The sequence below is a fragment of the Serinus canaria genome, chromosome 17, assembly GCF_022539315.1.
Source record: "Serinus canaria isolate serCan28SL12 chromosome 17, serCan2020, whole genome shotgun sequence".
In the NCBI taxonomy this organism is placed as follows: Eukaryota; Metazoa; Chordata; class Aves; order Passeriformes; family Fringillidae; genus Serinus; species Serinus canaria.
The window spans coordinates 5869156-5896036 of record NC_066330.1 but is presented as its reverse complement, the minus strand read 5'-3'; the positions used below and the strand labels follow the sequence as shown (position 1 = coordinate 5896036).

The 26881-nt window shown below is 58.9% G+C and overlaps 5 protein-coding genes across 10 annotated transcripts in view; all 5 read left to right on the top strand.

Moving 5' to 3' along the window:
• EEIG1 (estrogen-induced osteoclastogenesis regulator 1) overlaps window positions 1–5840 on the top strand; it is a 37004-nt gene extending 31164 nt beyond the window's left edge. For both annotated transcript variants that reach the window (XM_009093494.4, XM_018917799.3), the window contains exon 12: window positions 712–5840. In XM_009093494.4, coding sequence (XP_009091742.1) covers window positions 712–757 — 46 coding nt within the window. In that variant the 3' untranslated portion in view covers window positions 758–5840. The remainder of the gene's footprint in view (window positions 1–711) is intronic.
• A 1159-nt stretch (window positions 5841–6999) lies between these two features.
• Window positions 7000–9853, top strand: DPM2 (dolichyl-phosphate mannosyltransferase subunit 2, regulatory). Its single transcript, XM_030232165.2, has 4 exons — window positions 7000–7099; window positions 7475–7564; window positions 8632–8734; window positions 9016–9853. The coding sequence occupies exons 1-4, from the start codon at window positions 7097–7099 to the stop codon at window positions 9072–9074; spliced, it is 255 nt and encodes an 84-aa protein (XP_030088025.1). The 5' UTR covers window positions 7000–7096; the 3' UTR covers window positions 9075–9853.
• A 152-nt stretch (window positions 9854–10005) lies between these two features.
• ST6GALNAC4 (ST6 N-acetylgalactosaminide alpha-2,6-sialyltransferase 4) lies at window positions 10006–13507 on the top strand. Of its 2 annotated transcripts, none has more exons than XM_030232161.2 (6): window positions 10006–10733; window positions 11332–11408; window positions 11660–11830; window positions 11974–12386; window positions 12522–12629; window positions 12711–13507. In XM_030232161.2, exons 2-6 carry the CDS (start codon window positions 11397–11399, stop codon window positions 12898–12900), a joined length of 894 nt encoding a protein of 297 aa, XP_030088021.1. In that variant the 5' UTR covers window positions 10006–10733; window positions 11332–11396; the 3' UTR covers window positions 12901–13507. The 2 variants fall into 2 exon arrangements, with proteins under 2 accessions (XP_030088021.1, XP_030088020.1); XM_030232160.2 differs by lacking the exon at window positions 10006–10733 and adding an exon at window positions 10988–11064.
• Window positions 13508–13618: 111 nt separating this feature from the next.
• On the top strand, window positions 13619–18431 carry ST6GALNAC6 (ST6 N-acetylgalactosaminide alpha-2,6-sialyltransferase 6). Of its 2 annotated transcripts, none has more exons than XM_030232163.2 (6): window positions 13619–15108; window positions 15955–16019; window positions 16150–16329; window positions 16496–16893; window positions 17084–17191; window positions 17271–18431. In XM_030232163.2, the coding sequence occupies exons 2-6, from the start codon at window positions 16005–16007 to the stop codon at window positions 17458–17460; spliced, it is 891 nt and encodes a 296-aa protein (XP_030088023.1). In that variant the 5' UTR covers window positions 13619–15108; window positions 15955–16004; the 3' UTR covers window positions 17461–18431. The 2 variants fall into 2 exon arrangements, with proteins under 2 accessions (XP_030088023.1, XP_050837006.1); XM_050981049.1 differs by having other exon boundaries at window positions 13619–15113.
• A 1601-nt stretch (window positions 18432–20032) lies between these two features.
• AK1 (adenylate kinase 1) lies at window positions 20033–24856 on the top strand. 3 transcript variants are annotated; one of them, XM_018917796.3, is made up of 7 exons: window positions 20033–20121; window positions 21385–21425; window positions 22566–22601; window positions 23125–23288; window positions 23502–23618; window positions 24139–24330; window positions 24635–24856. In XM_018917796.3, exons 2-7 carry the CDS (start codon window positions 21416–21418, stop codon window positions 24698–24700), a joined length of 585 nt encoding a protein of 194 aa, XP_018773341.1. In that variant the 5' UTR covers window positions 20033–20121; window positions 21385–21415; the 3' UTR covers window positions 24701–24856. The 3 variants fall into 3 exon arrangements, with proteins under 3 accessions (XP_018773341.1, XP_009091740.1, XP_009091739.1); XM_009093492.4 differs by having other exon boundaries at window positions 20050–20146; XM_009093491.4 differs by lacking the exon at window positions 20033–20121 and adding an exon at window positions 21114–21188.
• Window positions 24857–26881: the final 2025 nt, after the last annotated feature.

The window sequence follows — 26881 nt, the reverse complement described above, 5'->3', positions numbered from 1 at the left end:
TGCACTGGAGTATGAGTGCAGTTCTCAGCAGGAGCTCAGAGGGATAATGGGATCCTGTTAGATCCAGGAACAGAAGTGAGGAGTGAAAGGACAAAATGGTAGAGGCTGGTTCCCGTTTGTTCCTGAAGGAGGGAGCTTTGCCTCCTGCTGGCCTGCAGCAAAACTGCAGCAGAGCGGGGTTAATTGTCCCTTTTCCCTTCCTCTTATTGTCCCTTCTCCCTGCCTCTTCCATAATCATCGAGGGCTTGTTCTCTCATGAAAGCCTTCTGAAGCAATAAAACTTTTTCTTGCCACTATAGCACTTAGTACAGCTCTTGGCCAGTCGTGTTTGAGGCTTTGTTGCATCTTTTCATTGAATTAAAAAGAGCAGTAATGGTAATACAAAGATGTATCGAGCTGGTAACAAAACTGGGAGCAGAGCAAAGCCAGGCAGGCTGGCTGTGTTCTGGATAGAATACTCCCCCTTTGCTGTGTCCTGTACAGAAGGGTTTGTGTGTCACACCCAGCTCTCTCCAGTGCTCTGTTGCTGACTTGCCACCTCTTTGTCCCCTCTGTATTCCAAGGACTGACTTCCCACAAGGCTGACTCGTTACTGGCAGTGTTCTGAGTGGGCTTAGAAGATGGTGTTTGAGAGTGGGGAGCACTGAATCACAACTTGGTGGCTAAAATGACTGGAAAATAACCAGCCCCTCTCCCCCTTTGCCTCCCCAGGGTCTCATCTGGAGTTTACGAGCCAGTGGTGATTGAAACCCACTAAATGTGAAGAACAGGGTAGAGCTGCTGGACACAGGCCCCCTACCCAGTCTGCTGCCACCTGGATGCCAACCTTTACCTCTCTTCATGCAGCATTCCAGAAGGGATTTCTCCACACCCCTCCCCGTATGTTTGCACTGCAGAACTACTCCGAGACCACTCCAGAACATGCACTTTCCCTGCATTGGCATTGTCCTTCTCTGCTTCCTGGTCCTTCCAGTGCATGCCTTCCCCTGTTCCTGCTCAGACATAAGGTGTCTGTGGGGCTTATCCTTGGGCTAGTCCCAGAGGATGTTGCTCATCTGCATCCCTCATTCCACCCTTCACTTGCAGCAGGGGACTTCTCAGTTTCTGTCTCCCCAAAACATTGGGTTATACCACTGTGAACTCTTCAAACCACTGGGGGTGGGGAAAACCATTCTAACCAAACCCAGAGCTGCTTGTTGGGGACATGGTGACATGGCCACTTGCAGGATGCTTTATTCCATTGATTCTGCAAGGGAACATCACCTCCCAAGGCAATGGTTTTACTGAACAAGGTATGCTGTGGTGTACACTTCACCTTCCTATCCTCACGTCCCCAAACAACATCTTCTCATAGGAAATACTTCCCAAAAGTGCATTTCAGAAAACTCTACTGCAATCCAGCTGGGAGTTGGTGAACGGTTAAATGTGAGTGCTCATCACACCACTGACTGCAGCAGCCCTTCCACTGCTGGGCATGGAAGGGGGTGTTCATCAACTAGCATTAGCAGGAGCACTTTAGAGCTTAAAGATTTTACCTGGAGGAGGCTTCTACTCACAATTCCAGGAGTATAATCTGTGTTTGCTGGACTAATTCAGCAAATAGTCCAGTTGGAGCTTGGAATACAAAGCCTCTTTCTTTCTTTTTTCTTTTTTTTTTTTTTTGTTCTTGTTTCACTGGCTCAGGAAGGGAACTGCCCTTCTTGGACTGTGAAAAGAATCTTGTCTGACAGCCCTTCCCTGGGCCAGAGCTGGATGCAGTTGACTGCAGTGGTCTCTCTGTTGAGGTGGTGATGTCAATTGCCTCTCTTGGCCTGGGCCAGTAAGGGATTTGGTGTTGCTTGGCCTTTCTTGCCTTGTCAGCAGAGACCTGTGCCCGTGCTGGTTCCTTTTGGGGCTGGGGAGAAGCTACTGTCTCTGCCTTCAAGGGTAGAAGGGGTGTTGGCTGCTGCATTAGCCACAGCAGCTGTTCTGACCTGCTCTGTGGTGAATGAACTCTTCTGACAAGGCTTCAAACTGTTTTCTGGTTGATCTTTCAATTGCTCTTCTTTGGGTTTGGTTTCTGCAGTTGTTTGACACTTTTCCTTGCAGTGTGTGGCAGAGATGTCGATCCCTTTCAGCTCCCACTTGGAGATTTCTCTTGGCAGCTGAATTGCCAGCGAGGATCTGGGCAGCCCCAGGCTGTGGGCCAGCAGCAGGCTGTGCTTGCAGCCCTCCCTGTACAGAGCCCCTCAGCTGATAAGCTATTTCTGTGTAGTGCCCATTCCTCTTTTGCCAGTGTTCTGTGGTAGCACTCAGCAGCCATGCCCTTGGAGCAGTTCCACTCTCCAGGACCTGGCTCCCCTCTGGCACTTGTGTGTGTGTGTGTGTGTGTACAGGCACACACTCACTCTGCTCAGCAAGGAAAGACTTGTAACTGATCACGTTGTTCAAATTCTTAGTTATTGTAAAGCCTCTTTTAAAGGAGAAAAAAAAAGCATTAACTGTGGTCTCTTTGGCCAGAATGCATGCAGATGAGCTGCTGGAAAAGGGAATCTGGCAGAATGAGAAACAAGGAATGAAAGGGCCTTGATTTAGCTTTTTTTTTTTTACCCTTCTTGCTAAGGATGCTGCATGGGGAGGGTGCTCAGCAGTGTGGTAAAACTATACAGTTGCTTACTCTGTTTTGATGGTTTTTCTCTTGGAGTCAAGAGGCTTCTTTCTGTGTTTGGACAGACCACATATAGGATATGCATCTTTTCCACCCTTTCCCTTCAAAGGGAATTAGATTTGGATTAGGGTAAAAAGGGGATACAGACAACACCTTGGTTTGGTTAATGTAGGGGAAAAGTGTTGGATCTTTTGAGACTGTTTAGAACAAAAGCTCTTTCACACTTGCTAGGTTTTTTTAATGTTGATCTCTTCTTCATTCAGCCTGGGTAGGTTTGGCACTCACTTGCAGGCTGCTGAGCATCCTGCCCTGTTCCTGGGGTGCCACGTGTCTGCAGGAAGGAGAGAACTGCTTGTCTTTCTCTCTGGGGCAGTGCCAGAGAGCCAGGCCTGGCCTGACCATGCTCAGGTCAGGGTGAGGGCAGAAGGAGGCTCGGGCAGCAGGGGCTGTTCTGCCTCTCTGTGGATGGCCCTGCAGAGCCCAGGGTCTGGCTGCTCCCCAGGGGCCAACAAAGCCCCTCAGGAAATCAGATCCAACCAGCACTTGAAAGGAGCAAGCATAAGCCAGGAAAGAGGCTAAAACCCTGCTCATTTTGCTGCTTTGCTTCTGTTCCCATGAGAAACAATGGCAGTCACTGTCAGAGCAGTTGGGATCCCAGGGCATTCTTCTGGCCTCTCTTGGCCACAGTCGGCTGCTCCGAGGCACTGGCAGCTCGGCGTGTCACGAAATCAGTGGGACAGAGGCAGGAATATCTTCCCAGCAAAGCAAGAGAAGAAGCAGTTGAGCTTTTGAGAGCATTGGTCTCTTCTTCCCAGGCTGGCAGAGGCATAACTTGCTCCATCACATCACTGTGACCAAGCTGGGCATGTCTTTGGCTTCTCTTCCAGTGGCTTGGCACGCCACTGCTTGCATTTCTGATAACTTGTCTACACATTAGTCCCTCCACAGATTCTGATCTTTGTGTGGCTTTTTAGCTCTCCTGCCCCTGGTTTTGAGTGAGTAAAAGTAGTCCTGGTCATCCAGCCTTGTGCAGCACAGCTGGGGGACCAGGAGCAGACATGGAGGGAGAAAGGAGCAGTCTGTTCCTATTTGTAGATCCCATGCAGAGCTCCTGCTGTGCATCCAGCACAAGCAGTGTCCAGCAGTCCCTAGGCAGCTGTGGGCACCCAAGGTGGTGGCTGTGGGGGTCACTGGCCCCACACACTCACTGCTGCCTCAGGAAGCTGCATCTCACGAGCACTTTTTTCCTTGTGGCATCCCTGCTGCCTCTTCCTTGTTGGACTTTGAACATTTAAGAAGTGAATCAGTTTTCAGACCCAAACCGCTGGCTAGTTTCCTTTGGGTTATTCTTTTTTGTTGTGAAGTTTATGGATTTCTTTTTTTATACAAACCCAGCAGGCTGGTGTTTTTTGACTGCATTATTGTTTCATTGATATTTTATTTCAGGGGGGCTTAGAGGGGAATGTTCTTCCCCACATTGTTCCCCTTCTCAGGGGATTCAGAGGTGGCTTAAACAAGTAAAAGAACCTTATTGGCAAGACTCTGCATCCCCTGGGTCTCTGATGCTGACAAGCAGGGCTACTCATGCCTGGCTGGCCCTGGAGAGCAGAGCTGGCTCTCTGCTTCAGTCTTGGGATCAGGCAAAACATGGTGGGCTCTGCTCCTGGTCTCTAGACCTTTAGTTGGTGGAAGCACATTGCAAAGCATTAGGAAATTCAGTGTAACTTTTTTACTAACTAACTTCTTTTCCTTTTTTAAAACCAATATAAAACTGAGTGTCCAGAAGAATAGGCTTAGTCATTACTTGGTGAAGGAGATGGATTTCAGTTGGAAATTGTGATGGGAAAAGGGAGGAGAAGGATGTTGCTCCCTCATCATCATCTTTTGTATGGTCAGCACTTTAAATGGGGGCCTCGTGCTGTTCTGACCCTTGGAGTGATGGGCAGCAGGCGTGTGATTTCTCCCCCCCTCATTGCCACATCACTTTGCCCCCTGCAGAAAGGTTAACAAGCCCTTTTAAACGTTTGCTTCAGTTTTTAGAGGGTTCCAAACCAGGTAGAGGTCTGAAGAAATAGTATTTCATTCTCATCTGAATAGGAGGGGTTGACTTTTTATTTATTTTGTTGTTGCTGTTTCTTTTTAAGCGGGTGGCAGTGCAGCTGGTCTCTGCACTGCTGCCAGGAACCTCTGGGAAAACCTCACTCCAGGTACGCTAGAGCACCACAGTTAAACCCCTCCTGGTGAGGGGCTCCCCCTCCCCTCCTGGCTGCCTTACCTGGGGGCTGCAGACCCCCCTCCACCCCTCCTGCCCCTCCCTGTGCCCCACCTGGTCTCTAGCTGAGCTCTTGCTCTGGTGACCGAGCCCTTTGGACAAGGCCAGTCCCCAGGGACAAGTTCCTACAAACTCTGCCTGGTTGCAGGTGTTTGTCCTTGAAAAGCCACTTCCTGGCTGCAGGGAGGGATTGATGAATGCAGAATTCCCCCCACTTCCCTGCTGAGAGCTGTGTCCATCAGCCCCCTCCCTGCACCCCCCGATCCCACTGCCTGCAGAGCAGCAGGAGTGGAAACCTGGGAAAGGAAAAGGAATTTTGGGATGAAGCTCTGAGCGAGGGATGAGCCTGGTAACTTGCCTCAAACACATGGAATAATGGTAGAGCCCATATTTTTGTGGGGGGAGGGAGGGGAAGGGGAGATCATGTTTTATTTTCTTGAAAGTGAATTGAGCTTGGTGACCTTTGGCTGAGGCGCACTCGATTTGTATCAGATTCTATAGAGAGATGGCTGATATTTTTGGAAAGGGAATGGGTCTATGCAAACTTCCAAAATTGCTTGAAAGATAGTTTAACATTTTTTTACTTTGAAAATCTAAAGATAAATCTAACTTTTGTCTTAAAGCAGAAGTGTGTTTAGAAAGAGAAGCTACTTCCACTGCTCTATTTTGATGATGATTCTTGGAAAGTTTGGGCTGGAGGGAATGACTATTTTTCACCATTTCTATCTTGCTCCTCTAGTTTTTTTTGTTTCTTTTTCTAACGGAATGCTGTGCCGTCTTTGATTCAACAGATCGTGTTTGTATTTTCTGTATCTGGTTCCTAATGTAGAGAAATAACAAATATATGAGGAAATCAGTATAATGTCAAATGTTGTTATGGTTTGGGGGAAAAATAAAGGTTTTTTTGGTACTTCACACTGATTCTTCTTGCTCTGTTTCTTGTTTTAAATGCTGTGGGGTGAGAAGGGCATGCTCAGGCCTGGAATAGTTTGGTTTTGCCTTCTCAGATTGCTCTGGCAGCTGAGAGCAGAGATCCCTGCCAGCCCTTCCCTGGAGATGGAGAAGGGGGCTGGAGAGGGCAGCACAGCACAAACCCCGTGGAAGCAGCAATCCCAAAAAAGGTGACACCTGCCTGAGTCACCAGCAGTGCCCTGTCCTCTGTCCCAGCCTAGGCTTGGCCTAAAGTGCCTCTTCTGCTGGGCCTACCTCACCAGGCTCACTGGGGGATTGGGGCCACAGCCCAGCAGGGCACGAGGAATAAATATCTCTGGATCCTCTGGGCTTGTGCCTGAATAGCCCCTTGCCCACCACAGGCTCACTCCCCCCCTTAATGGAGGGTGAGCCAAATTCAGTGCCCAGATACTCATCACTGATGGCTGACAGGGCTGGAGGGGAACAGGAGCCCTGGGAGGAAGCAGCTTTTGCCTCTTCCACCTTCCCAGAGCCTCGGCCACACAAAGGTCAGTGCACCTTTGAGTCCCAAGCACATTCTTCCCTCTTCCCTTGTTTCAGGAAGGGGAGGCAGCCAGATTCTATTCTATCTTTTGTGGCTGTCTCTTGGCTCTTTGGTCTCGCTTGTTCCTTTAGTCCCCCTGCCCCCGGGTCTGTCTGGAGGAATGGCTGGGGCGTGGGATGTCAGTGTCCCGAGGAGTGGAGCTGGTGTCAGGATCCATCACCACCTCAGGTCCCGGGCACAGGTTCTGGATGCAACCAGCGTGCCCCGTCCGCAGGTGAAGGCAACGGCACGGGAGCAGCAGGAGCTCGGAGCGGTGACAAGGGTCTCGGGCCTGCAGCTGAGACAAGGAAGGCAAGGAACCCTCCATTAACGGGGGGCCGAGCGCGTTCCCCCGTACCATCCTCTCCGCCCCCGAGCCCGCCCCGTCCCCGCCTCTCCGTTCCCGCCGCTCTCTCCCGGGGTCCCGTTCCGTTCCCGCCGCTCTCTGCGGTCCCGTTCCGGTCCCGCCGCTCTCTGCGGTCCCGTTCCGGTCCCGTTCCGGTCCCGCCGCTCTCTCCCGGGCGTTTCGTGGCTCCGGGAGGTGACGGAGCTCGGGGCGGGGCCTGGCACTCGCCCCGCCTACCGTCTCCGATTGGCCGCTGTCGGGGCGGGGTTGGCGGACCGCTCGCTGATTGGTGGTCGCGCCGGAAAGGCGGGGCCGGCGGGAGGAGGCCGGGGCGCCATGGTGAGTGCGGGCCCGGCCCGGAGCGGGACGGTGCGGCGGGGGAGGGAGGGTTGGTGCCTGCTCGGCCCGGCCCCTGCTCGGCCCAGTGGCACGGGGGGCTTGGGCCGAATCGCGGCCCGGAGCCCTGGCCAGATTCCCTGACTGGAGAGACTGGGCCCGGCCGCCGCCCGGGAGCGGTCCCTGGGATGCGGTGTGTGAGCTGGCTCTGGGAGCTGCCTGCGGCACGGCCCGGCCCTGCCGCCCGCGGTGCATCATGCCTGGCGGTGCCCCTGCCCCGGGCTGGCCCCCCCGGCCCCGCGGTGACGCACCCAACCGCAGGAGCCTTGAGCCGCTCGGGCTCAGGCGTGGGGATCCCGCTCTATCTCTCCTTTGCAGGCCACAGCGACGGACCAGCTGGTTGGGTTTGGCTTGGTCGCCTTCAGCCTTGTCCTCTTTGTTTACTACACCGTCTGGATCATCGTACTGGTACGGGATTCCTCTGGCCAGTATAAGCCCAGTCACTCCATACTCAGGTGTTTTCCCCGCCCTTTGTTCAGGTGGTGATGTGTCTGTGTGCCCGAAGGACTCTTGACTTCTGGGGTAAAAATCCTAGGGTGCATCTTCCTCTGTGTGCTGGCACTGTCCATGTCCCATCTGGGTGTTCCTGGCCTTGCCTGGGCAGGAACAAATTTTGACCGTGGTGCCCACCTGCTGTTCCAAGCTTGGCTGACCCAAACAGGGCTGGATGAGCCATTGGGAAGAGCTGAAGCCTGGCCCTGATGGAGGTGTAGTCGTCAATGTCCACATCCCCCAGATTCCTGGTTCTGGTGGGAGATGACAGAGGGAGATATAGAAAGACAAATCTTAACAAATCTGATAGGGAGGACAAGAGTTTGGGGATTGCAGGGCTCTGGGAAAGTGAGGCTGCCCATTTCTTGGGACACGTCAGCTGAGGTCATTGGTGATTTTCTCCCCGGAAAGAAACTCCTCCCCACGAGCTTTCCAAGTGTGAGAGGCCAGGTTCAGCCTTGGACTAATGTCTGAACTCCCACCAGCTTCCCGTCCAACTCCAGGGGTTTGAATTCCCCTCTTGCATTGCTCACTCTGCTGCCCGATCCGTGTCAGTGCTCCCGGCGTTCCCAGAGCTGTAGGAGCGTTCCAGTCCTCACAGTGCTCCCTAGTGTCCAGAGCCTTCCACGGCCTCTGCACAGGGATCCTGCTGGGATAACCACGGAGCATGGTGTCAGCTGCTCCCTTCTGCAGGGCAGAGAGACAAGGACAGGGATTTGCTCTGTTCTGCCCCAGCAGCTCTGCCCACCCCGATTCCCCGGGGCTGTGGGACCCTGTGACAGCCCCAGAGCCCCTCTCATTGTCCACTGAACACCAAACCCTTCACTGCCCACCCACTCTTGTCTCTGTGGCCAAGCCCCCTGCAGGTCTGGGCACCCTTTTTTAGCCATCTCACACCAGGCATTTCCATGTTTCTCCCAAAACCTGGAGGCTGCACTCGAGGTGCTGTGCCCACCTGCTGACCCCCCTCTGTGTCCCTGCAGCCCTTCATGGACAGCGACCATGGGATCCACCAGTTCTTCCTGCCTCGGGAATATGCAGTTATCATCCCTGTGGCAGCCGGGCTGCTGCTGCTGCTATTTATAGGTGAGAGTTATTTCTGTGGTTCTAATTAGAAACTTCTAAATTAGGAAGAGAGAAGAAGGTTGCTAGGGGTTTAGCTAATGTGTGACACTCTCTGTGGTTACTGTTGCAGCTTAGCCTGGCACGGGGGCTGTGTTTGTGTGTGATTTTTTGGCTGTTTGAGCCTCTGGACAGCAGAATTTTCTTGCTCTCCCTGATGAGATTCTTTTTCTCATTGCCAGGTGTTGTAGAAGTGCCTGGAATTAAAAGTTTCCTACCTGAATTGGTTCTCTCTGTCTTGGCAGGTGTTTTTATAATGTCTGTCATGTGGAAGAGCAGGAAACATACCAAGAAATCAGACTGAAGGCCCAGCTGAGGAGATGAGGAGATGCCCACGCTGCAGCATCATAGCCAGGAACAGACTTTTCCTGCAGCTCCAGGCAGACATCTCCAAGGTGCCCAGCACTGAGCTGCTCCCACGTTCCCTCCTGCAGAGACTAAACCTGTAGTTTACAATTCACTGACCAAAGAGAAGCAGGATTCATCCAAGGCTCATCAAGTGAGGGACCAGAGCCCCTGCTGAGGGACCTGCTCCCCAGCTGGGGCTGCCCTGCCCACTCCCTGGGCACTCCTTCCCTTCAGCTCTGGCTCGGCCCAGTAGTCTGGGAATTTTATTTAAAAGTTTACCTACAGTTTGTGGGGTTTTTTTGATTCTAGTCTGAAAGGAGAGAAATGAGACTTTGGGCTTGGAAAGAACAGGTTTGCCTTCTCCATTTGCTTCTGGAAGGGCTAATCATGGTGCTGGGGGCTCTTGCTCTTCTGAAGAGGGACTCCCATGAGGCTGGGTGTGCAGAGGGTGCAGGGACAGTGCTGCTCCCTGTGTCCCACCCAGCTGAGGGGGTGGTGAGATGTCCTGGATCCCAGGGAAGTGTTGGGTGTGGTTCCCATCACAGCTCTCAGTCCTGGCTGGATTCTTGCCCTGGACAGGGCTCCATGTGCCAGCCAGGCTGGGGCTGAGCAGGCAGGTGTGGTGGCAGTGTCCTTCCCCCAGAGGGTTCCTCTCCTGGCAGCAGCTGCTGCCCTGGCAGCTCCCCTGGACCGTGGCAAGCAGGACCACCCTCAATAAAGGTCTGTAAGGTCTCACTCCCTGTCTTCTCCCCATGCCAAGGGTGCCACAAGCCTGCCAGGGTGGGCTCAGCTGCATGGCCCTGGCAGTGCATGGCGTCCTGCTGAGAAGGTCCTGCTGGTGAGGTCAGGCAGGCAAGCACCAGGGACAGCCTGGCCAAAAATAATGGTTCTGCCATGCTTGGGGCTGCTGCACCCTGCCTGGGGAGGGCAGATCTGGGGCACTCCAACCCTTCCTTCATGTACTGTGAACTTCCTGCCAGCAGCATGTCCCACGGTCTCCCATCCTGCTGGTGGCTTGGGACACTCCGAGGGCCACAGCTGAGCCTGGCTGCAGGAGCCAGCAGAGGGTCCAGAGGTGAAGTTCTGGCTGGGGTTTGTTTCCAGCTCTTGCAGAGGCTGCCAGGCCATGCTGAGCTATTGAGCCTCTTGCTGCCCTTCCCTGCTGCTCACCTGCTGGCCAGGGCTCAGGCCATCCCACAAGGGTGGTTTGGGGCTGGGCAGAGGGAAGCAGAGAGTGGAAGAATTCAGTGGTGAGTGAGCAGCTGCCGGTGTGACCTCCTCCTCTGGCCTTGCTTCCTGTGCAGGAGCCCAGCGCTGTCCCTGTCACTTCCTCTCGTCCCAGGCCTGTTCAGGACAGTGTGGGGGATCGGTTTCAAGGTTACATCTCATGTTTCTTTATCTCCAGTGGGAGAAATCCGATGCTCTCCTAAGCCAGCAGGCAGCTCACTCTGGGGACACTTCCCATGGGTGCTTTGTGGCCTCACCCTGGCAGGAGGGACTGCAGGTGATGGGCCTGGGGCCATTGGATGGGGTCTGAGCTACCAGGGTCACATCTGCCCTGGTCCCACTCCTGAGCCATCCCGGACCCTCGTGGTGTCCCTGGACTCATCGGGAGGTGAGAGAGCACAGGGGACAGGGAGGCTGCAGGACCCCCCGAGAGGGGCAAAGAGCCATAGGGACGCTAGCGAGGCACACGGTGGGGAGAGAGGCGGGGATCGGTACCGGGACACACGAGCTGGGTGCCGGGGTCGGTCCCGGTGCGCCGGGCACGAGCCCACGGGCACGGGCGGGCGCGCCCCGGAGGAGCGGGGTCGCGGGGCGGGGCGGGCGGGGGCGGTCCCGGTGCCGGTTCCGGCAGTGCCCTCTCCGCTCCGGCTCCGCCTCCGCCGCGGCCCGGCAGCCCCACTCCGGGCGGGATGCAGGACCCGCCGGTGGATCCCGGCTCGGTGAGTGAGGCCGGCACCGGGAACCTGGGATGCCGCGCCGGGGAGACACCCCGGGCCCGAGCCCTGCCCGGCGGGGCGGCACCCGCGGGGCGCGGGGGGAACTGCACACGTGGGGCACTCCGGGGAATGGGAATGAGGATGCGGGGGGAGATCCCGGTAATGGTCCCGGTACGAGGCGTTGAGGGGAACCCCGGGCGTTGGGGACCGGGGCGATCCCGCTAGGCAACCTCAGCCCGGGCGCCGCCGCTGAGCCCGCTCCGCTTGCAGGGTGCGAGCCCCCACCCTCCCGGTGACCCCCGGACCCCGCCCGGGCATTCGCCAGCCCCCCGAGGATGAAGACGCTGGTGAGTACCCGCTGGGGCAGGGGGCGAAGGGCCGGGGGGGGGCTGTGCCCGGCTGCTGCCGGTGCCCGCGGGCGGCTCGGAGCCCGTAGGGCTGCAGGGAGTGAGCCGGGCCCGGCACCCCGTACCACTCCCCCAGCACACCTCAACACCCTCCCAGGGGCTGCTCCCTCATGGCCACGGGGCCACCAGCATCCGGCGCGGGGCCCGTGCACGTAGGCAGGCCCGGAGAACTCCCCCCGCTCTGCTCCTAGGTCCGGCTCTTCCTAACGCTGGTGTGCGCGGCGGTGGCGGCGGTGCTGTACATCCTGCTCTGCTACCACACCCGCGTACAGCGCTGCTGCTCGGCCCCGGGGCTGCGGGACAGCCCCGCCACGTCCAGCGTCCGCAGCTTCCAGGGCTACAGCCGCGTTCCCGACGGGAAGGTGCGTGGGGATGGGGCAGCGCTGGGGCAGCTCGGCCCACCTGTGCCTCAGTTCTCCTGTCCTCTGGGAAGGGCAGGCAGGGGCTGTGGTGTATCCAGCTGCGGCGGGAGGGAAAGAGGAGCTGACGGTGCCTCTCCCCACAGCCGCTGGAGCGAGCGCTGTGCCGCCACTGCGCCATCGTCTCCAGCTCGGGGCAGATGCTGGGCTCGCAGCTGGGACAGGCCATCGACGGGCAGGAGTGTGTCCTGCGCATGAACCATGCCCCCACCATCGGCTACGAGCAGGACGTGGGGGCACGCAGCACCATCCGGGTGGTCTCACACACCAGCGTCCCGCTGCTGCTGGGGAACCAGCCCTACTTCTTCCAGCAGTCCCAGGAGACCCTTTACTTCATCTGGGGGCCAGCAAAAAAGATGAACAGGGAGAAGATGGGCTCAACCTACCAGGCTCTGGTCAAGGTGATGGAGAAGTACCCCCAGCTGCAGATCTACACCCTGACCGAGGAGAAGATGACATACTGTGACGATGTCTTCCAGAATGAGACCGGGAAGAACAGGTACTGCTGGCTCCTGAGGTCAGGAGGTCGCATTGGATCCCCCTCACGTACCTGTCCCCCATCAAGCACCCACAGTGATGGCACTACCACACAGGTGGGTGCCACCCACTCCAGTGTGACCACGATGCTTTGCAGGATGAAATCCGGCTCCTTCCTGAGCACGGGCTGGTTCACCATGATCCTGGCCATGGAGCTGTGCGAGCAGATCTGTGTCTTTGGCATGGTCAGCGACAGCTACTGCAGGTGTGGGGGGATGGCAGGAGCAGGTGTGGGGTGGTCTGGTGTCCCCCCAAGTCCCTCACTCACTCTGTCCCTTCCTGCCAGGGAAAAGAACCACTCCAGCGTGCCGTACCACTACTTTGAGAAGGGCCGGCTGGACGAGTGCAGGATGTACCTGATGCACGAGCAAGCTCGCCGGGCCGGGCACCGCTTCATCACCGAGAAAGCCATCTTCTCCCGCTGGGCCAAGAGGAGGAACATCGTCTTCAACCACCCATCCTGGGCAGGCAGGTAGGGCACCAGCCACGGCGTGAGGCGGCAGGAACCTTGGCAGCAGGGCAGCTCTCATCCTGCAGCAACATGTCTCAGCTCTGCCAGTGGCACGGTTGGACACTTTTGCCAAGCCCTGGAGCAGGGAGTCTCCATCTCTGCAGCAGCAGTGCCTGTTTTCCAGCTGGTGGATGGGCTGTTGGTAACATGGGAGGCATGAGCTGGACCCATGCAGCCCCACCAGCTCCAAATGCCTGCCTGGATGGTGCCAGGGAGACCTGGTTTTCTGCTCTCTCTACTAGGAGGAATATTTAATGCAGGATTAGACGTGCTGCTGGACTCCAGCAGGACATGGGGCAGAAATGCTCAGCCCCGCCAGGGCCACAAACTTGTGCCTCTCACAGGGATGAAGCTCTACTGTGGTCCTTGCCCCACTTGTGCCCTCTGGACAGTGCTGGCTGTGGGATGCAGGCAGCTGGATCCAGGCTCTGCTTTCTGCTGCTTTCTGCCTGCAGCCCCTCAGCTGGAAGCCCTGGAGCCACCTGTGCCCTAGGGGCTATGAATTGCCTTGTCACAAGTGTCCTTGGATTCAGACCAAAGCAAACGTGGCCATTAAAATTGTTTTTAATTCAGTGGTGCCCCTTGCTGTGCCCATGCTGTGCTCCTTGTGGCTGCAGGACAGGACAGGGAGTGAGGGAGGGGGGATAATCAACACCTTGTCACAGGCTGCCAGGCTATAAATAAGAGGAGGAGGTGACAAGGGGGTAGAGCTGAGCCTATACTTGGAAGAGGGTGCTGAAAGCAGCTGAGGTTATTTGGAAACCAGCAGCTGCATCTCTCAGGATGGGTGCTGGGTCTGGGGTGATCCTCAGTCCCACAGAGCTCAGTGCTGCTGAGCTGTCACTGGGCACTGGCAGCTCCCATGTCACTGGAGAGATGGGACGTGCCATGGGCCAGTGCGTGGCCCTGAGCCCACAGCAGCCCTTTGAACATGAAAACAGATGCCACATGTTTGGGAGGGTCTGGTGCTGTCAGAGGGGCCAGGGGTGAGAGGAGGAGCAGAGATGAGAGAGGGTGCAGTGAGGAGCAAGTGGTCGAGGAATTGGGGGTGCTGCCAGGGCTTCTTCGTGCAGGGCAGGGCAGCAGAGGAGCCCATGGAGCTCTTAGCCTGCCACCTCAGCTTCCACAGCTCTATGCAGGGCAAGGCATCACCGGTACAGCGGAGCCAGAATCGCTCTGGATCGGCGTCAGGGATGCAGGTCCCTGCCAGCGGTGGAGCTCTCCCCCTGCGCCACGAACCCCGCCCCGAGCGGGGCCCTGAGCTGCCGGGCCAGCGCGGGGGAGACCTCGGCATCCCAGCAATGCGCTGCGCCCGGCAGCGGGCAGGCACGGGGGCTGCTCCTGGCACGGCCGGGCAGCGCTACCCCCCATCCCCGCTGCCCGCACCTGTGCCCTCGGGGACCGGGCAATCAGTCCCGGTCTTTCCCGGCGGCTCTCCCGATCCCGGGAGGGCGGCACTAGGATCTAGTGGCTCTCCCCATCCCCGGAGGGCGGCACTAGGACCCGGCGGTGCTCCCCCATCCCCGGAGGGCGGCACTAGGACCCGGCCTGGGCGGCGGCAGCGGCGCGGTCGGTATCGGCAGCGATATCAGCAACGGCAGCGATATCAGTAACGGCAGCGATATCAGTAAAGGCCGCGGTAACGGTACCGGCATCGGCAGCGGTATCAATATCGGCAGCGGTATCGCTATCAGCACCGCTATCGGGGCGCACTGCGGGCCGGAGCGGCCGGTGGAGCTCGCGCGTCCCCGCCGGGCCCGTTCAGCCGGTGCAGGGGCGGAACGCGCCGTGGCCGGGCGGGGGAGCGGCCCCTGCCCCCGTGGCCGGTGCAAAGGGGATGGAGGGGTAGGAAGGGTCCGGCTCTCTCCCGTGTCGCCGCGGCCGGGGGTGGGGGGATGCTCCCCGGGGCGGGAGAGGATTCGCAAGTAGGAGTGGAGGGATGTTCGCACCCCGGGCCGGGCGGGTTTTCCCTTCCCGGAGGGCGGGAGGGTTCGCGTCCGGGGCTGGGGGACCCCCGGTGGAGGAGAGGGCCAGGTCTGAAGCAGCCTTCTCCCGCAGAGCGACAATGTGAGCCCCGGTCCCGGCCATGGCCGAGCCCGCCGGAGGGGCTGGGCAGCGCCCGCCGCCCGCGGGGCGCAGGAGGTGACGGACTCCTCATGAGAGCCCCCAGCAGGTAAGGTAAGGCCGCGGGGTCCCGCCGCCGGGACCCCTCCGTGGGGTTCCACGTGGCCCGACAGCTATGGAGGGAGTGAAGTGGGATCCGGGAGTGGGGGTCCCACAGCGTCCACAGCCTTTGCACGACGAAACCCCTCAGCATCACCACGGCGGCCGTGGATTTGGCTCCCCGGGCAGGCTGGTACCTTCTGGCACCACCACCGGCCCTGAGAGCGTTACGAGGTGTCAGCTCCCCCCAGGGGTTGATCTCAGGCTGTTGCATAATTTTCCTTGTGACAATTAGTAAAGAGGCTTCAGTGGTTTTTAATTTCCATTTGCTCGGAGCGCTCCAGGAATGGCTGAGGCTCACTAACCAGGGCTCCCAGAACTAAACTGGGTCAGTCCACTTGGAATGGAAGTTAAAATGGGTTCCAGGGCTGCAGAGGTCCCTGCAGGTCTGCTAGATGTAATCGCATGCATGCACTGAGTGGAGCGGGTCTCCCTTCCTTCCATTCCCTCCTGATCCAAGGCTCCTGTGGCGGTGGTTTTCATGGAATTTTAATGCACGAGCAGCAGGTTGACCCTCCCTAACCCTGCGGTTTGAGTGGTTTCATCCCCAGGAGGGGAGGATAATCCTCCCTGGACCCAGCTTAACGTGGGGATTCCCCAGGCTGGGTTTGGCTCTTCCACACCCCTGGGTCTGCCCAGCCTCTGTCAACAGCATTTCTTTCCCCCTCATAAATTCCGGGGGATTGTTCTCCTCTTCAGAGGGGGACCTGGTGACTCATCCTGTGTACCTGAACCCCCACCAGCCTGGCAGCCTGGGGACAATGGGCCAGGCTGAGGGTGACCACATGCCTTGCAGGTGCTCGCGGGTCGCTGGCGATCACTGTGTGCTGAGGCTGGCACAGAGACATGAGTGGCAGCACGGTGAGTGCCGGAGAATCACCTCAGGGACGTCCTGGGGACAGCAGGCATCCTGCTGGAGATGCCTTGGGAGAGGGGTGGATGCACCCCCGTGGGGTGGGGGCAGCGGCTGACGCTGTCCCCCCGCCCGCAGAGCCAGCGTGCCGCCGCCCTGGGGGTCCTCTTTGCCCTGATCATGTTGCTGATCATCTACAGCTCCGGCAACGGGAGCGAGGTCTTCCCCTACAGCCGCCTGCGGGGCAGAGCCCGCCGGCCCCCCGACCTCAAGAAGTGGGGGGTGAAAAGCGGGTACCTGCCTGTCTGCGGGAACAAGGTACGGGCTGGGCGGCGGGGCTGGGCCCGGGCGGTGACACAGGGTCTGTCCCTCTGCTGGCATCCAGCCCAACTGTCCCCTCCCGAGGACAGCGGCTCCACAGGGAACAGTACCCTGTCCACAGTGACACTAAAAGTCACCTGCTGACGGCACTTGTCATCACCAGACCCTGTCTGCCCGCTGCCACCAATGCGTCATTGTCACCAGCTCCAGCCACCTCCTGGGCACCCACCTGGGCACAGTCATCGACGGGGCTGAGTGCACCATCCGCATGAATGATGCTCCCACCACGGGCTACAGTGCTGATGTGGGCAACAAGACCAGCTTCCGTGTGGTGGCCCACTCCAGCCTCTACCGTGTCCTCAAGCGGCCCCAGGAGTTCGTCAACAAGACTCCAGAGACCATCTTCATCTTCTGGGGGCCTCCCACCAAGATGCAGAAGAGCCTCCTGAAGATCATCCAGCGCGTCTGCGCCTCGTTCCCCAACATGACAGCCTACGTTGTCTCCCCCAGCCGCATGAAGCAGTTTGATGATCTGTTTCGGGGAGAGACAGGGAAGGACAGGTACCTCAGAGCCACCTCTTGTGCTGTGTCCCCCTTTCTGCAGGTTCCCAAGACAGAGCTGACTCTTGGAGCTGCTTCATAGGCTGCAGCATTGAGCTGGGAGTCCCTGAGGCACACAAGGGACACTGAGGGGCTCCATTATCCACATCACCTCTCCCCTTTCATCTTTCCTGTTGTTTTTCCTCTCCAGAGAGAAGTCTCGCTCGTGGCTCAGCACTGGCTGGTTCACCATGGTGATCGCGGTGGAGCTGTGCGACGCCATCCACGTCTATGGCATGGTGCCACCCAGCTACTGCGGGTGAGGAGACCCCCAGGGCCCCACTCCAGCGCCCTGACCCCACCATGGGGCTCACCCAATGTTTCTTTGCCCCCTGCAGCCGCCACCCCCCACCCCGCCGCCTGCCCTACCACTACTACGAGCCCAAGGGCCCCGACGAGTGCACAACCTACATCCACAACGAGCGGAGCCGCCGAGGCAACCACCACCGCTTCATCACCGAGAAGAGGGTCTTTGCCAGCTGGGCCGGCCTCTACAACATCACCTTCTCCCACCCCACCTGGACCTAGGGGCTGCCCCACGCCTGCTGGGCAGCTGGGATGGAAGGGGGCTCCCCTGCATCCCCCTAGGAGTGGTGGGATCAGGTGCCACCAGCTGCCTCCCACAGGACCACTGCTGTTGTGCATGGTGGCTCCTTGCCCCTGGGATGTGTTGGGTTTTGAGGGGACCAGGTGGTGAATGTAAGATTTGGGGTGTCCCCCCTCCATGTGCAGGATACTTAGGTGTGATATCCTGCCCCATCCTGGTCCATGCACATTGCAGCCCCTGTGAGGCTGTAAGGGGTTCCAGGTCCCCTCAGCTCAGTTTTGGTTTGCACCACTTCTGGGGTCACCACAGAGACTCTTTCCCCAACTGTCTGGGTGAGGAGACCCCTCTTGGAGCTCAGCCCCCCCCCCTGCCATCCCCAGCCCCTCATCCCAGTCCTCAGTCATCCTTCCCACAGCAGAGCCCCACGGTTTTTGGTGGGACCCCAAGGGGGTGACATTACAACCCTCCCTGTCCCAGCACCCCAAAAACACCAGCCCTTCCAAGCACCGCTGTGCCCCACACTTCCAAAACCTTTTCTAACTGAAAGATGGGGGTTTTGGGATCTTTTAGGGGCTTTTGGCTTTTTTCTCCTGCTTCTAATCCTGGGGTTTCTACTTGGGTTTCCTGGATGAAGGAGTGAGCAGGGGCTGCTCATTAGTGGAAACAAAGGACCAACAGCTGCTTATAAGCAATTTAGAAGTGGGGGGCAGTGGTGCCTCTTGGCACCCTGTGGCTGGGACACGACTTTGTTACTAATTTCTCAGCAGCAGAGAAATTGGGGGAAGCACCTAAATACGGTGTGTTTGGGTGCTGAGCCTTGGCAGGAATCCATTCCTCAGATTCCCTCTGGCTGTGGCTGGCGTTTTGGGGGGCTGGGTGCTGGGGGAAGCAGTGGGGCACCCATATTTTGTAATTGTACAGGAATAAATATTGCTGCAGTCTGTTACCTTGAGCCCTGTCTCTGGATGGGTTTTTGGGGATGATGGCAGTGACAGCCGGCAATACCGTCCCTGGGCACTCAGGAGGGCTCAGCAGGGTGACCAGCATGTCCAGGTGGGATCCATGTCCAGTTCCTGACTGACTCCAGCTCTGACAGTGACAGGTGTCAGCTGAGACCTCCCCGGCTTGTGTCACCCCCAGCCAGCTGCCCTGGGGTCACAGGATCTGAGGAAAGGGTCTCTGCAGCCATAGAGGAGGAGGAAGAGCAGGTAAGTGCCAGGACTGGGAGATCATCATTGCCTGGCTAAAGTCTGGTGACATGAAAGGGCTTTGCCAAGAGATGGGCACAGAAAGGAGCAGCACCATGGCACTGGCTCTGAGCCTGGTCTGGCACATCCTGGCAAGCTGTGGAGGGGTCAAACATCACTGGTCAAACAGATCACCCCAACTTATGGGGTAGACAGCATCTGCAACCACCAAAGCTCCTCTTCCCCCTGCTGAATTGTAAGAGGAATTTGAGATAAGATAAAGGCGGTACTACTGTCTGAGAGGAGAAGAATGTGTCATTGATAATGGACACAAAGAATCCACCAGGAAAGCCAGCCAGGTAAGTGGTGAATGGGATCAGCTCCAGCTGGGTAGAAGGTAATTCTGGCAGGGAGAGATCACAACCACGGACTAGACTGGAAGAGAGACTGAGCATGGGATTAATTAGCATTAGAAGAGAGGCAATCATTTAACCAATGGAATAAAGGAACTGTGTAGCCAATGAGCATTAATGCCTTCATTTGCAAAAATGTATAAATAGTAGGAAGTTTTCAACAACCTCGGGACCCCCACCACCATGAAGACCAGGGTGGGGAAGGACCAACGGGATGTTGAGGGATCCAGGGGTGGTGACAATCTTCTGCTTGACCAATCTCTCTCCCCCACATGCAGAATCCCTCTTTTGTATTTATTTCTCTACCTTACATTTTATTGTTAAATAAAATCTGTACTATTGGCTTTGGCATCCGGCATCTCTCACTGAGCAGATGTTAACAAGGACACAACACCCGCGGGGTTTTACACCCCAGGAGCTGAGGGAGAGGGGTGTGTAAGCTGGGGGTGGGGACATGGGGACATAGGGGTGGGGTGGGGACATAAGGACGTTAGGGACAAGTGTGGTGACACTAGGGATGGGAATGGGGACATGAAGATTGGATGGGGACATTAGGAACGGGCATAGGGATAGGATGGGAGCATGAAGGTATTAGGGACAAGGATAGGGACAGTAGGGGCATGAATGGGCACATCAGGGACAGGGATGGGCACTAGGGATAGGGATGGGGACATGAGAACGGAATGGGGGCAGAAAAGGGGAGGCGACACGATGGCAGTGACACGAAGAGCATTCCCGTCCGAGGAGCTGGGGGCGGAGGCGCGGGGCGCTCCGAAGACCCCGGACCGGGCCGGGTGGGGCTCCCCTCGCGGGCGGACCCGCACCCCCGAGCCGTGAGGGTTTAACCGCGCCCTCCCCGGCGCTGCCCGTGCGGGCGGGCGCTGGCACGGCCGTGTCGCCCCCGTGTCCCCGCCCGTCCCTCCCGGTCCCCCCGCGCCGCCCGCTCGCGCCGCCGGTGCCGCGCGCTCCCGGCGTGCCCCGCGCGCCGCCGTGCTCTATAAATAGCGGTACCGGCGGGCCCGGGCGGCGGCAGCGGGGCCAGGTCAGTGCGGGACCCCCGGGGCCAGGTCGGTGCGGGACCCCCGGGACCCGGGCAGGCACCGCGCCAGCGGCGGGCCCGGGGCGGCGCGGGGGGTTTGGCTTGGCGCTTGCCGGGGGTGGCGGGGGCACTGCAGGGGCAATGGAGCAGCCCGGTGCGGGGGGCCTGGGTCCCCGGGAGGGGCTGCGGCGCGCATTCCCCTTCCATTCGGTGGGATGGGAGTGGTGGGTTGGAGCTGGCGGTGGGCTGAGATCGCTGGGGCACCCCCCGGTGCAGCCCGCAAGGGCCTTGGCTGGGGAGGCACAGGGCCACCCTGAGCCCCCTCCCCAGCCCGAGTGGGTCAGCGCCCCCCCATCGCCTCTGGACCGGTCACCTGCACACCACCGTCACTTGCACCCATGGGACCGCGCTGGATCAGGCACCCAGCCCGCACTGAGGGCTGCTGCTGCCCGCAGCCCCCTGTCACCCCACCAAGACTGCTGCCAGCTCTCCTGGGGCTCAGCACACCCACAGTTAGGGACCCGGGGGTCCCGCGCTCCCCAAACCCTTTGGGGGACATCTCAGGACTTTGTCCCCGCAGCGCCGGTGGGATGTGACCCGGTGCCGGTTTCAGTCCGGCCATTCTTAGCCCCTGCCCTTTCGAGGCTGTAACACGACCTGTCAGTGGCTGCGGGCTCCTGTGGCCACGGGATGCCCCCTCCCTGCACCCCGTCCAGCCGGTTTGGGGTGACGCACCGTAGCCAAGCAGGTCGGGTGCTGCGGGGCTGGGTGTGGGCAGGTGGGGTGGCCAAACACGCCCTCGAGCTCCTGGGGGTGCAACTGGGGTGCTGCACCCCCCTCCTTAGGACACCCCCCTAAAACCAGCCCGTGGGGAGCTGGGGGTGCTGCCTCCATCCCTCGGTGTTTTGGTGGCACCGGGCATCCCAAGCGGGTTTCCTGCTGTCGGGCAGCACCCCAGGCACTGGGATGTGGGCAGGGCAGGGGAGGAAGCCGGCAACGTCACCACGCGTCACCCGGCATGGGGATGCCCTTACCGCAGCCGGATGCGGAGGGTGACTGCTGGGAACCAGGTGAGTGATGGCCGCAGAAGCAGGGATCCCTCAGCTCCCTATTCCAGGGCCGAGCCAGGAGTGGTGTCTTCTGTCCCATCCCCCCAGTCTGGCCTTGGAGCTGGGCACCATCATGGCCAAAAAGGGAGACCCTCTTTCTCCCCAGACTCTTGGTGACCTGATGTGCTGAGTTGTTTATGCTTCTCTTTCCTGGCAGCCTTAAGTGTTTCTGTGCCTGAACCAGCAGCATGGCGACAGGTGAGTGATCCATCTCCCTGCATGCATTCCAGCTGCATCCGTCCCCTCAGTGTCCCCTGCATCCATTCCCTCTGCATCTCCCTGTCTCCCTTGTATCCTTTCCCTTGGTTGCCCCCTGCATCAATCCCCCCTGGAATTAATCCCCTTTGTCCCCCCTGCACCCATCCCCTCTGCATGCCCCTGTCCCCCTTTTATCCAACCCCTTTGGTCCCCCCTGCATCCATCCCCTTGCCCCCCTGTATCCATCCCCTCTGCATTCCCCTTCCCTCCCCACCTCTGTCCCCTCTGTCCTCCCTGCATTTGTCCCCATTATGTGCAGCCCTGGTCCTCTTTGCATTCCCCCCCTCCCTGTGCCCCTGTGTCCTTGCCTCCCTCTCTTCTGTCCATCCCCCATGTCCCTCCAGCCCCCCCACATGTCCCACATCCCATTGGTCCCTGCCAGACTCTTGGCTCCATCCCCAGCTCTGGGGAGTGCTGGGTGCCAAGGAGTTGAAATTTCATCCAGCTGTAATCAGGAGATGGGAAAGTGGCCCCAGAGCAGCTCAACTTTATTTTTAGCTCTGCTTCCCCCTTCGGCATCACAGCCCGGCATCGCCCCACACCACGGCTGGTGCACAGACCCCACAGGTGCTGAGAGCCCTGTGCCAGGTGCTGGGCAGGGGACAGGGCGCTCAGTGCCACTTGCACATCGGCCACCAAGTCCAGGGACCTGCCCTGGGCTCCAGGGACTGCCGGGGTTGTGCCAGGTGCTCGAGGTGGCTGTGCCACCCGAGCCTGCCTCAGCCCCAGTTAGCCCAGCGGGGTGAGGAGCCAGCCACAGGGATGGATGAGGCCAGTCCCTTCCTGCAGTGGAGCCGTGGACAGTGAGCACCTCTGGGACACCATGTGACACTGGAATTCCAGCCCCATGGCCGAGGTGCCATGGGGTCTTTGTGCTCAGATGTGGCCACACATCCCAACCTGCCCAGGTGACCAGGACACACGTCTGCTTCCCTCTCCATCTTCTCCCCAGGACTCTCCTGGATCGGTCCCCTCTATCCCCAGGGATGCCTGCCCTGGATCTGGCAACCCCTGGGGACACCTTACACCCTGATGGACCTTTTGGCTTTTGATAATTTTTTTTTCCTTTCTCTTTTCCAGAAAAGCTCAAGCAGCACAAAATCATCTTTGTGGTGGGTAAGTCTGTGTCTGGATCCTGTCACTGCTGGGGTCAGCCCAGGCCTTTTCCCTGTACCTGTAGGCTGGGGAAACAGGGCTGGAGGCTGAGACTGGGCTATTCCCAGGCACTGTGGGATGGCTGTGGCTCCAGCTTGGCTCCTCGAGTCCTCATGGGGTATGATAGGACCAGGAGGGCACCTCTGGCCAGGCACTGGGTGGCAGCATCTGGGGTGATGTGGCAGTAAACTGTTGGGGGTTGATGCGACAACAAATCCCTGGGAGGAAATGTGACAAACCCTGAGTGGTGATGCCCTGGGTGCCATCAGGGTGAGGTGCCCACATGCCAATTCCCAGCAGCCCATGTCACCCCTGAGCACGTGGGCAACCTGAAGAGGAGCTCTGTCCATCCACTTGGTGCTGGGCTTGGGGACACCAGCTGACATGTCACTGAGCTCTGAGGGCTCGTGCGTGTCTCTGCTGCTGCTCCCATGTACCCCTCCCTCTCCTTACCCATGGCTGGGGGCACACATGTGCCTTGCAGGTGGCCCTGGCTCGGGCAAAGGGACACAGTGTGAGAAGATCGTGCAGAAGTATGGCTACACCCACCTGTCCACGGGGGACCTGCTGCGGGCTGAGGTCAGCTCAGGCTCGGAGCGGGGCAAGAAGCTGCAGGCCATCATGGAGAAGGGAGAGCTGGTGCCCCTGGTAAGTCCCTACCAGCCACCAGCTGTCACATTATGGGGTGTGCAGGGGTGTCAGTGGGGCCACCACAGTAATGGTTGACACATGGCTCAGGCATCTCTGGCCCTGCCATCCCAGTGAGGGGTTTGCAGCAGGGATGCTGCAGGGACCCAGGGATGCTGGGTGGGAGTCCTGTTGTCTCATGTCAGCCGTAGCAGCTCTGTCCTCCCCCTCCAGGACACAGTGCTGGACATGCTGCGGGACGCCATGGTGGCCAAAGCAGACGTGTCCAAGGGCTTCCTGATTGATGGATACCCCCGCGAGGTGAAGCAGGGAGAGGAGTTTGAGAAGAAGGTGAGGACTGGTGCCATGCTGTGCTATGCTGGGCCATGCCACACACCAGCTTAGCACAGGCACTCAATCCAGCAGCAGCCTGGGCTCCCCATCCCAGCAGAGATCACATCCCAGAAGGGTCTAAACTGGGCAGCAGGTCCCCCTGCCTCGGGACAGCCTGTGCCCAGAGCACAGTGGGAGTGACCAGGGTGTCCTCAGGCTGACAGAGCGTGACAACAGTGCTGACATGATGGTGATGGCAGAGAGCCAGGGCTTGGCTGCAGTGTGCCTTTGCCTTCCTCTACATGGCCCTAGAGGCCACTGGAAGAGTGTCCTGGTGTGTCCCAGACCAAAGCGGTGGGAGGCAGGAGATGGTGTGGGGACATCTCTGTGTCCTGCTGGCCCCCAGACCCATGTGGAGGGAGGCAGAAGGTGGTGTGAGGACATTTGTGACCCTCATGCTGACCACTGCCACTCCCCCAAACCAAACCAGACCCACACCAACTCAGTGTGGTGACAGCCACGTCCCCTCTGTGCGCAGATCGCGCCCCCCACGCTGCTGCTGTACGTGGATGCAGGGAAGGACACGATGGTGAAACGCCTGCTGAAGAGAGGAGAGACCAGTGGGAGGGTGGATGACAATGAGGAGACCATCAAGAAGCGTTTGGAGACCTACTACAAGGCCACTGAGCCTGTCATTGCCTTCTACAAGAGCAGAGGCATCGTCCGCCAGGTAAGCGGGAATGTGGCTGATGCCAGCATCCCCAGCCCCACAGCTTGGGGTCTGTGTCCCAGGGGAGGGGAAGTGATGGATGGGGATGATGAGGGAAGCAGGAAAACTCAATCCTGCCTAGTTTTGGGTGGGCCTGACCCCTCTCATTCCCAACACGACCCCCTCCAAGGATGGCCCGCACCCCTTTGCCCTAACTGAGCCCTGATCTCTTCACCCATGGCCAAAATGCATCCTTGGGAGAGATCCAATTGCTCTCGGATGAGAGCCCTCGGGCAAGTCCCCCAGCTGTCCCCTCTGTACCCAGCTCAACGCCGAGGGCTCTGTGGAGGAGGTTTTCCAGCAGGTCTGCACCCACCTCGACTGCCTGTAAGCGAACCCCCGGCCCCAGTTCCACCCAGTGCACTCCAGCAGAGACAGCGGAAGCGGCTTTATCCTGTTTTCGTGGACGGAGCCGTGCAGAGGAAATTTCAAGGACATTGTGTTTGGCTCTTTCCCGTCTCTCCCCAGTAAAGTTCACTTTAATGAATCCAGACTTTATCTTTTTCTTCTGTCGCAGGAAATGAGTTTTTCTTTCCAGAGGTTTTTTTGGTTTTTTTTCTTCTGCCTCTCTGTCCTCCCCCCAGCCCCTCTGGAGCTGATTAAGGGCAGGAAGCGGGTGTTTATCCCGCCGGGGCAGCGGGATGCTGCGCTCAGAGGAAGGGAGGGAGCATCCCGGCCGCTCGCCCCGGCTTCCCAATCCGTGGCCTGCAGGGAGCCTGCGCCTGCATCCTCCAGCCAGTCCCGGCTGCCCTCGCTCTGTCCCGATTGCTGAACCCCCTCGTGTCTGGGTGTGTGTCCGGACACACAGGCAGCATCTGAGTCGAGTCGTGTCCTGCACATGCGTCCCAGCTCTCCTGCTGCCTGCCAGGGGCTGGAGGCGACCGGATTTGGGATGGGGATTTCCAGCACTTTCATGCCTTGGCATTTCCTTGTTTCTGTTGGCTGTCAGGGTTTTTTGGGGTACGCAGTGGCTGCACTGTGGTGGTTTGTAGTGGCACAGTGCCCTGGAGTGGGGTGTTCCCTGTCCTGCTGGGCCTGGACACTCACTGCTCAGCCCTTACCCCTGGGGATAAGGAATGCATTGGGGACACCCGGATTGCCCAGCCACCAGGCTGGGTGTCCTCCTGGCTGGGTGCCCTCATGGTGGAGAGTCACAGGACCCCAACAGAGAGGCACTTGGGGTGCTGGTGTGGAGGACCACACAGGCTCCCCACCCACAGGGGATATGGGGGCTCCCCAGCACCCACAGAACCACACAGGCACAATGCCATAGCAGAGGGGCTGCGGTGAAGCTAGGGGACAGAGTTTACTCAGCCACAGTGAGGGCAGGAGGCAGCAGAGCTGCAACCCCAACAGGGCCCCCCACCACTTACTTTTGGGCTGCTGGGAGCTGGGCAGGGAGCCAGGGGGCTGGGAGGGCAGGAGGGGCGGCAGCGTTGGGGTCAGCCAAGGCCACAAGGCCAAGGAGTCAGAGTGGAGAAAGGAAGCCAGCAGGGAAAAAACAAAACTCCCCAAGACGAAAACCCAAACTCACCAGTCAGCCCGACGTCAGCCCCGTGCTCCGGGGCCACGAGCCACTGGCAGAGCCGGGGGCACTGTGGGGAGGCAGGCAGGCAGGAAGGATGCAGCCATCCGGCCAGGGCTGGAACACTGCCAGGACAAGGATCCAGGGCTGGGGCCAGCCAGTGCTTGCCTCGTGCTGCTGGGACAAGGGGGCAGAGGGGTCCTGTGGTTTGGAACACCACAACCTAAATCTGGGGAGTGGGGAGAGACATCTCCCTTGTGCCTCCAGCCCTCTCTAGGTATGCTGTCAGTGTGCCTCAGTTTCCCCAGGTGGACCTGGGCAGGGAGTGCCCTGCTCCTTGGTACAGCCCTGAGTGCTTGGTGTTGATGTTTAGATGCTCTGCCTCTGGTTTGAAGTCTCAAGGCCATCCCATATGCTGCGAAGGGGCAAGATGCTGGGCTGAATGGGGTGCAGGGGGCTGCACATGTGGCCGCCCCACAGCCACGGCCACCCTCCTTCTGTCACACTGTGGCTGCCACCGTCCCAGTGTCCATCACCAAGGGTCTCTTGGTCGTTGTCCTGTGGTGTCACCGCAGGGAGAGGGGTGCGAGGGACTCAGCGGGTCCCGTGCCGGGTCCTGGTCCCCATCCCCGGGTGAGCACCCGTCCCCGCGGTCCCCAGGAGATGGCAGTGCTCTGTCATGGGAGATGGTTGCTGCTCACCCCGGGTCATAGACATCTCCGGGGACGTCCTGGCTGCTGGGGACCGGCTTCGCTGACTTCCCTGGCACATTTCCATTCTGTCCCCATGCCCCTGAACCATTAATCGACCCCACCCTCAGAGACCTGCGCCCACCCCCGGCGTGAGGGTCCCAACCCCACTGATAGCTGTGTGAGGGCTCTCAGCTCGGCCAGCAGAGGTGTGGGGAGGAATGGGGCAGGAGTGCACAAGGGGATCCCTGGTGCCCTTCAGTGGTGCTCTGCTGTGACCCCCTTGCCCGTGACTCCC

What these genes read in the sequence shown, in the direction of transcription:
- ST6GALNAC4 (XM_030232161.2), top strand. An exon ending in GCCGCGTTCCCGACGGGAAG is followed by an intron (nt 11,831 to 11,973) that starts GTGCGTGGGGAT and finishes CTCTCCCCACAG; the next exon opens with CCGCTGGAGCGAGCGCTGTG. An exon ending in GTCAGCGACAGCTACTGCAG is followed by an intron (nt 12,630 to 12,710) that starts GTGTGGGGGGAT and finishes CCTTCCTGCCAG; the next exon opens with GGAAAAGAACCACTCCAGCG.
- DPM2 (XM_030232165.2), top strand. An exon ending in CCGTCTGGATCATCGTACTG is followed by an intron (nt 7,565 to 8,631) that starts GTACGGGATTCC and finishes GTGTCCCTGCAG; the next exon opens with CCCTTCATGGACAGCGACCA. An exon ending in GCTGCTGCTGCTATTTATAG is followed by an intron (nt 8,735 to 9,015) that starts GTGAGAGTTATT and finishes CTGTCTTGGCAG; the next exon opens with GTGTTTTTATAATGTCTGTC.
- ST6GALNAC6 (XM_030232163.2), top strand. An exon ending in TGCCTGTCTGCGGGAACAAG is followed by an intron (nt 16,330 to 16,495) that starts GTACGGGCTGGG and finishes TGTCATCACCAG; the next exon opens with ACCCTGTCTGCCCGCTGCCA. An exon ending in GGAGAGACAGGGAAGGACAG is followed by an intron (nt 16,894 to 17,083) that starts GTACCTCAGAGC and finishes TTTCCTCTCCAG; the next exon opens with AGAGAAGTCTCGCTCGTGGC.
- AK1 (XM_018917796.3), top strand. An exon ending in AGGGAGAGCTGGTGCCCCTG is followed by an intron (nt 23,289 to 23,501) that starts GTAAGTCCCTAC and finishes CTCCCCCTCCAG; the next exon opens with GACACAGTGCTGGACATGCT. An exon ending in GCAGAGGCATCGTCCGCCAG is followed by an intron (nt 24,331 to 24,634) that starts GTAAGCGGGAAT and finishes CTCTGTACCCAG; the next exon opens with CTCAACGCCGAGGGCTCTGT.